This window comes from Neophocaena asiaeorientalis, unplaced genomic scaffold, assembly GCF_003031525.2.
Source record: "Neophocaena asiaeorientalis asiaeorientalis breed wild unplaced genomic scaffold, Neophocaena_asiaeorientalis_V1.1 scaffold397, whole genome shotgun sequence".
Classification (NCBI taxonomy): domain Eukaryota; kingdom Metazoa; phylum Chordata; class Mammalia; order Artiodactyla; family Phocoenidae; genus Neophocaena; species Neophocaena asiaeorientalis.
The window spans coordinates 3,589,076-3,597,442 of NW_020173231.1; the positions used below are offsets into that span (position 1 = coordinate 3,589,076).

The window sequence follows — 8,367 nt, forward strand, 5'->3', positions numbered from 1 at the left end:
AGGGATGTCAACGAAAACCAGCTAAAGAAATACCCATATAATGTATTAAAAGGTTAATGTAAGTGATAAGACATTAAAACAGGATAAAGGGATAGGGAAATGGGAGTGCTTAGAGTGGTCAGAGAAGTCTTTTTGAAGTGGGGCTATTTGAACAGAGACCAGAATGAAGTTGGGAAAGCAGAAACTGGGTGAGGAGCATTTCAGGCTGACAGAATGAGGGCAAAAAGAACTTAAGACAGGAATGTGTGAGGACTAGAAAGGAAGCCATTGTAGCTAGAGCCAAGTCGGGGTGCGGGGGGGAAGTGCCAGGACATGATTCTGCAAGGTTAGCCATGGGCAACATCTTGTCGAGTCCCTCTCTCTATCTACACTACGGACTTTCTGTTATCTGTGTAAGATAGGAGGCCACTGGAGGGTTTTGTGTGTGTGTGTGTGGTTTTTTTTTTTTTTTGGCTGCATTGGGTCTTCATTGCTGTGCGTGGGCTTTTCTCTAGTTGTAGCGAGTGGGGGCTACTCTTCATTGTGGTGCACGGGCTTCTCGTTGCGGTGGCTTCTCTTGTTGTGGAGCACGGGCTCTTGGTGCGTGGGCTTCAGTAGTTGCGGCACGCAGGCTCAGTAGTTGAGGTACACAGGCCCTAGGGCGTGTGGGCTTCAGTAGTTGCAGTGCACGGGCTCAGTAGTTGTGGCTTGTGGGCTATAGAGCCCAGGCTCAGTAGTTGTGGCACACGGGCTTAGTTGCTTGTGGCATGTGGCATCTTCCTGGGCCAGGGATCAAACCCGTGTCCTCTGCGTTGGCAGGCGGCTTCTTAACCACTGCGCCACCAGGGAAGTCCCCACTGGAGAGTTTTAAACAGGGAATGATGGTTGGTTTATGTTTGGAAGAATAATTCTGGCTGCTTTGTGGATAAGAGAGCATAGGGATATAGCTGTGGAAACAAAGAGAAAGGTGGTTGGGCTTTTGTCAAAATTCGGGCAGGAAGTTGATGATGGTACCTTAGACTAGGATGGTACTGGAAAGGTGATGAGAGGTGACCGATTTGTTTGAAGGTAGACCTAACAATTTGTTGACAGCTTGGGTATAAGAGAAAGCAAGGAGTCAAGGATGACTCCACAGTTTTAGGATTGAGTGAACGTGGTGTCATTTATTGAGCTATGAGTTGAGGGAGGATCACATTTAGGAAGAAATAAAAAATTCTGTTTTTGATTAAGATTGAGATGCCTATTAATAGACATTTTCAGTGTAACTGTTGAATAGGTAGTTAAATATACACGTCGAGTGCCTGAGAAAGGCTATGGCCGGAAATACAAATTTAGGAGTTGCCAACTTCTAAATAGTATAGAAAGTATAGAGTATGGATAGAGGAGAAGAGATTTGGGGACTCGGCTGTGGAGACTAAAGGCTGGTTAGAGCAGGTGTATCCCCGAAGGAAGAATGTGTGGGTCGGATGCCTCTGAGAAAGCTAATAAGATGACAGAGAAGTGCTTATGGGATTCAACTGTCTTGAAGTCCTTAGTGGCCTCACCAAGAGCAATTTTGAGACAAAAGGCTGGAGAGATTTCAGGAGTTGGGGTGGTGAGGAAGAGGAGTTTTGATGTAAAGGAGAGCAGAGAAACAGGGTGGTGAGAGGGAAGGACAGGGATGTGTAGTCAAGGAAGGGGTTTCTTCTGATTTTAGATGAGAAATAGTTCTAACATGTTTGTATGCTGTTGGGAGTGATTTTCATAGTCCTCAAACACTTAGTGATTACCTTCCATGTGATAAGTAATGTCTAGGGTTTGATAGGATTATCTTTCAGATATCCATATGTGTTTTGTGGAATATTTGGATTATAAGGTCATAGTGTGTAATGGAAAGAGTTCAGGCTGGACAAGCAGCCTGCCTTGGAATCATATTCTGGTCCCTGAGCTACTAACCAAGTGATTTTGAGGAACTTAACCTGACCTCTGAGCCTGTTTCCTAATCTGCAAAATGATAACCTCTTTTAGGTTAAAAATTAAAACAACATATAAGTATGATACTGGACTTAGGTACCGACTAGCACACCCATAGTGGCCTTTAGAGATAATTTCCCCTTTGATGTTGGAATATTTGTCGTTGTATATTATTGGAAAGGTCAGGATTAACATCAGCTGGAAATTTGCTAGAATGCAGAATATCAGGCCCCGTATGTGATCTGTGGGATCAGAACAGATGTGTGTTTAACAGGAACCCCAGATGGTTTGTATGGACATTAAAGTTTGAAAACCACTGATCTAGAAAACAGGTGCCAGTCTGCCCTATTTTTTTAGGAGTTCAAGGAAAAAGGTAACATCTCTACATTCTTAACATGCTTGCAATCTAAAAGTATTCTTATACCTAGCTTTATTGTTTGTAAATTCTTTTGTGTATGTAGGTATGTTACAAATACCTGTGGTGTATTATTATATAGCAGATTCTTTCTGTGTACTCTTGACAGTGTACGAAATGAAAACTCCATATGTGATGATCTTTTCTTTATTAATTGTTGAAATACAGATAATTAGGAAAGTTGATAAGCAGACCGCATTACTGGATGCAGATGATCCTGTGTCACAGCTCCATAAATGTGCATTTTACCTTAAGGATACAGAAAGAATGTACTTGTGCCTTTCTCAAGAAAGAATAATTCAGTTTCAGGTATGTTTTTAAATTACTGGTAAAATCTAAAATGTGCAAACTATTAGGTTAGCAGCATTTAGAAACATGAAACTCTCGCTTAATGTTAATTGTATCCAAATACATGAAGCTGTGTGTTCAGATATTTGTCTCAAGTTCAAGGGTCCTTAGCCCACATGTTCCTCGGATATAGCAGTCATCCTACATCAAGGAAGAACTCAAAACTATGAAAATGTTTTAAGAGAAGCAGTTAACATGTAGTTCTGAGGAACAAAGAGCCCCTCAGATTATCCAAAACTAGATGTTGGGTATTCAGTAAATCACCTGAAATTATGTGCAGACAACATTGTATATGATACATGCCTATTTTGGAGAAGCGCCATAATTCTCATCAGATTTATATTGGGGTCTTCTAAGACAGTAATGACACATTTCAAAAGCTAATTTTTAACTATATTTACTCAGAAGGCTTTCATGAGGACATTTAGGACATGAACAGATGACTTATTAGAATAGTTATACTTCCACATGAAACTCATTTCTGAACATCTGGAGACTTTCCAGAGAGATGCACACACAGCCAGTCTCCTCAACCCAGCACTGATGGTCTGGCCTAGGTGTTTCGAGATAGGGGTAGGGGATTGTCAGTCAGTATCTCGGTTCCTTCCAGCTGAAAGTACATAAGTTTCTAGCTGTTCTCTGAGCAGGAGGGGGCTCCCATTCTCTCTCTCTCAGGGATCCCTAAAGAGTTTTAAACAGCTATTTACATCACAGATACTGATCTTTTATTAAAGAAATTATACAGGTACTGGTATACTCTTACTTAAATGGTTATTCTGAAGGTATTATTAGTTTTTAGTATGTCACTGAAATATTTTGTATTAAAATAAAACCTGCAATATGTGAGGTTTCCATGTTAATATTCTGTTTGTTTAGGGATTGGCGAAGCATCGTGCTTGGGAAGTTTATAAATTTGTACTAAATTCTCTTCATGTTAATGCCAGTCTATGAGTGTTACTTTGTTAAAGTGTCTTATACTGCAGTGTATATAAAACTCAATTTCTAACCAATTTTTTCATAAGGCCACTCCATGCCCAAAAGAACCAAATAAAGAGATGATAAATGATGGCGCTTCCTGGACAATCATTAGTACGGATAAGGCAGAGTATACATTTTACGAGGGGATGGGCCCTGTCCTTGCCCCAGTCACACCGGTGCCTGTTGTAGAGAGTCTTCAGGTGAGACCACTTACAAGTTGACTTTTAGCTCTTTGCAACTGATCTCAGCTATGACACGGCATAATTTTATTTCACAATAAATTTGATTTTTCTCCAAATCTTGTGATTTGGAGTTTTTTTTTTTTTTTTGGAGGTTTTGTTACACATCATTTGTTGATTTTTTAAAAAAAGAAAACGAGAGGAACATAATTTTATGCAAGAAAATTTAAATGTAAATCAGTTTGTATATTAGCTTGCGATATTTTTAGTTCACTTTGTCTTTATAATCATGTCATTTAAAAGAAGCATTTTATTTATCCATTTTTTTGCACATGATAGTCGAATGAGAAACTGTACTTTAATGAAAAATGAAAAGTTTTCTCAACATTGTTCTGATTTTCTGTGAATTGCAGTTGAATGGCGGTGGGGACGTAGCAATGCTTGAACTTACAGGACAGAATTTCACTCCAAATTTACGAGTGTGGTTTGGGGATGTAGAAGCTGAAACTATGTACAGGTACTTAATATAATTTTTTACATCATCTAGAGTTTTTGATGGGGGTGTGGGTTCATGAGACTCTTTCCTAATATTGGTTGTCCTGTATTTAAGCAACCTTGTTTTAAGTTTCGGTTCTAAAATTTTCTGTGCTTTTAAGTGATTTCTAATTCCTTCTCAGATGTGGAGAGAGTATGCTCTGTGTTGTCCCAGACATTTCTGCATTCCGAGAAGGTTGGAGATGGGTCCGGCAGCCAGTCCAGGTTCCAGTAACTTTGGTCCGTAATGATGGAATCATTTATTCCACCAGGCTTACCTTTACCTACACCCCAGAACCGGGGCCACGGCCACATTGCAGCGCGGCGGGAGCAATCCTTCGAGCCAACTCTAGCCAAGTGCCCCCTAATGAGTCAAACACAAACAGCGAGGGGAGTTACACAAATGTCAGCACAAATTCAACCAATGTCACGTCATCTACAGCAACAGTTGTGTCCTAACTACCGTCTTTTTGCTAGGACTTACACTGACTTGAGTGCGGCAAAATGTTGACCAAAAAAGAAAGAAAAAAATGAACAATCTTTTGTGGTTTCTTGGGAAGACTTTTCATACCCGGTGATACTATTCAAAAACCCCATTACCTGCAAGTGCTGATTTGAAGTGCAGAAGCCACAGTAAAACAAACAAAAAACATCAGAATGTGCAAACTTTTGGAAATTGATTTTTTTCAGCTGTTATTTTTGTTTGGTTGGTTTTTGTTTGGTTTTGTTTAAATGGGCAAGAAATAGAGATGTGGCTGGAGTAAAAGGTAATCAAACTAGAAGACGAAAATCTAACATAGTTTTTATGGACCAAGGAACTTGTATAAGCTTTAGTAAAAGGTACATTTTCACCATACCTTTTTTATATCACAGTATATATAGTACACCTTTGTTACCAAATAGGTTGTTCTCCTCCCTACCCCCTTTGAGCTTTTGCTCTTAAGTACATTCAGGTTCCAAGCCTGACCATGCTTGTTTAATCTAATTACCATACTCCTCCAGGTCTTTTTGGTCTAAGGCTGGAACTGTTCTTTTTATTTTATTATTTTCTTTAAAAGCTGAAGTCTTATGACTTTTCATGAGTGGAAGGTGTTTTGATTTCAGCAATTCAAATCTTGTAAAGGCCTGCATATTTCTTTTAAGATTATTTGAAGTCTGTGCAAAAGCTTTAAAAAAAATGCCTCTGCCTTGCCTGCAATACATGCAACGTACGTTGATTTAGTCTCTATTCTCAGACACCGTTGATAGTTATTTCTGTGTTCCTTTTTTTTTAAAAAAAATGTATTTATGTTGTAATCCAAGAGGTTCTAACATTTACCTGGAATTAAATGTGGCCATTTAGTCATTAATGAGTTAATGGCGTGGAACATGTTGGTTTTTACAGTGTTCCCTTCCCTTTTCCTGTGCAGAAATGTATCTATGCGGTCCAGGATTTGTTCAGGTTTTCCCTCCTCCTAATCTTGTACATAACTTGTATTATGTGTAAGTTAAACATTTTATTTTGAAGCTAGAATATTCCCAGTGATTTCATTCAGCAGGGTGTTTTTCTGCCTTGTTGGCATATGACAAAAAAATATCATCGGAAGTATTTGCTACCAGTTGGTAGATGGTGCCCTTATTGTATAATGAGGAAAATCTCAGCAAAAGCATGTTTTTACTTACTTTCTTTTGTGGGGGGTAGCCTAGGCCAAAATATCATTGTAACCTTGAAACAAGATGCTTTTACTAGATGACCAACTAAAATAGCTGGAAGACAGTACTTTAGGAACAGATAGCTGTAAGATTATAAAAATGCAAATGTACTTTATCTTTCCATTTCTCTCCCTGCCTTTTTTTGTTTGCTCTTCCCCAGTACTGAGCATCTTCACAAATGTCTCCTACTCGGAAAGCATTTCTTCTCCATTCAGTTAAGATTTGGCTGCATTCAGGGTTGTGTGCTGGCTGTGTGTGCTGGGCTCACCAGTTTCACGTTGGTTTTGTTCCTGCACTTTGGGCACGCCTATGTTCGGTGTCTTAGAAATTGCAGCAGACTCATTGGGCTACGTTCTCTACAGGAACTGTGTGTGTGATGTTACAGGACATGGTCTAGTAATACAGTCATCTTTCTTTGAGTAAAAACTACCTCTAGATTGTGGTAAGCTTTTACTGTCCCATAAAACAGGAGCCACAAGTACCTTAAGAATGCAAAACTAACTTCCTGCAGTTTCCATACAGAAATTGTCTTTCTGATGTCCTGGGCTATTTTGAAAAGTTTCCGTCAGTAGACTTTTTAAAACATCATTGTTAGTAGCTTCCCCCCAACTCCCCTCCACCCCCAGCTTTGATATCTTCATTACTCATTCTTCTGCTCAGACTCTGCCATTGTAAATACAATTCCTAACATCTTTACATCACTTTTTCCTCAGTTTTCAAGGGGGAAGTCATTTGTAAAACATGTTAGTGGTTAAATAAAAGTTATTGTGGTCTTCTCTTTACTGCAAGCCTTTTTAATTACTCACAGGCTGCATTATACTATATATAGCCTTTCTCTCTTTAAGTCTGCTCCAGTCACTAGCTTCTCTTGTAAGCTAATCCTGCCTCACACTTTAAATCTGTTTCAGTGACCAAGGGCAGAATTCATTGTGGCCTTATCTTTCTTTGTTTTAACTGTTTACTGGCTTTTTCTTGCAAACTTGCTTGTTTCTGAGTAGTATTTATTCTTCTCTCTGTTGAGTCTGGAAGTAGTCTTTACACAGTGCTTTTTGTTCAGAGCGCCGAAATGTTTTCAGTGCTGCCTTCCTTTGAATGGGCCACAAGTTTCCTCCACTTCCCAGGTTTGGTATTTAGTTACCAAATTATATTAAATTAACTGATAATAGATGAGATGCTTTTGAAGAACAAGCTATTCCTACCCAGCATTGCAACTCAAAATAATTTTTTCAAGTTTATGGCTTTATTAAAATTAACTTTTGCTTTTTTACTGTTTAACTATATCTAATTTTGGCTCTTTGTTTATTTTAATAAGATAATTGAAATATTAGACTGTAAACCCTTTTCCTCTTTTTTTTTTGAAAAGTCCAAGAATATGCTTATACAGGCACTCTCCCCCCCCACTATTTTATGACATTCTACATACCACAAACTAAAGACTGAAATGATTTGTCTGTTGTGGCTTATTGTTTACTAGTAGTTCTTTTATCAGCTGATTAAAATTTTTTTGTGAATTATTTTCAGTGTTTAATTTTCAGGAGCCTTGTCCTCTGGTTATGGTAGAACACGGCCCCTCCTCCAATGGTGGCATTGTTAGAGATGCTGGTCATTTTCCCTTATAAAGACTCTCAGAATGGTAACCACTTCAGTTAAAGTATAGTACATTCAAGCTTTTTTTTTTTTAATTCTGTATTAGAAGTGTAGCCTATGCTCTTATGATTCTATGCAGTTTCTGAAAATATGCATAGAAGCTGAGTCTGTTATCCAATATGTTTTTATTAGTTCTGTTGAATTTGATCACATAGATTGGGATGGCAAGCTAAAGGCTTTAAATATAAAATGCCCTTTTTATTTTAAATGATTTCAGAGTTGAACACTAGTATAAAATTTACCCTGCTGCTGACTTTTCTTAAACTGTGGCGACTAAAGGCATCCTCATATATATATTAATTAGTGAAATATTTGTCACTCGTACTGCACAGACTTATTTGCCATTGTAACTGGTTAGTTTTTTGTTTTGGGGGGTTTTTTGTTTTTGTTTTTTTTTAATGAAACGAGTACCATCTGTGCCCTCAATTTCCAACACAGGTTTTAAGAACTAAACTAACTAGTCATGTTTAATCAGATAATCCATGCAGGGGGTGGGGGGGTGTTCCTTTTTGAAACAAAATGTTATTCAATTATTAACTAAGTTACTTATTTTTGATTTCAAAAGCAGCTGTGTTTCTGATGAGTACTGAACAAATGTGTGTAATTTTCTGTGCCAGACTTTCGACTTTGTTTTCAAGCACT

At 38.3% G+C, this 8,367-nt stretch overlaps 1 protein-coding gene across 3 annotated transcripts in view; it reads left to right on the forward strand.

Annotated features, from left to right (window-relative positions):
• The window catches only part of LOC112400027 (recombining binding protein suppressor of hairless), a 116,314-nt gene extending 108,541 nt beyond the window's left edge, over positions 1 to 7,773 (forward strand). For all 3 annotated transcript variants that reach the window (XM_024745543.1, XM_024745542.1, XM_024745544.1), the window contains 4 exons: positions 2,516 to 2,656; positions 3,718 to 3,873; positions 4,266 to 4,369; positions 4,530 to 7,773. In XM_024745543.1, the coding sequence (XP_024601311.1) occupies positions 2,516 to 2,656; positions 3,718 to 3,873; positions 4,266 to 4,369; positions 4,530 to 4,845 (717 nt within the window). In that variant the 3' untranslated portion in view covers positions 4,846 to 7,773. The remainder of the gene's footprint in view (positions 1 to 2,515; positions 2,657 to 3,717; positions 3,874 to 4,265; positions 4,370 to 4,529) is intronic.
• The last annotated feature ends 594 nt before the right edge of the window (positions 7,774 to 8,367 follow it).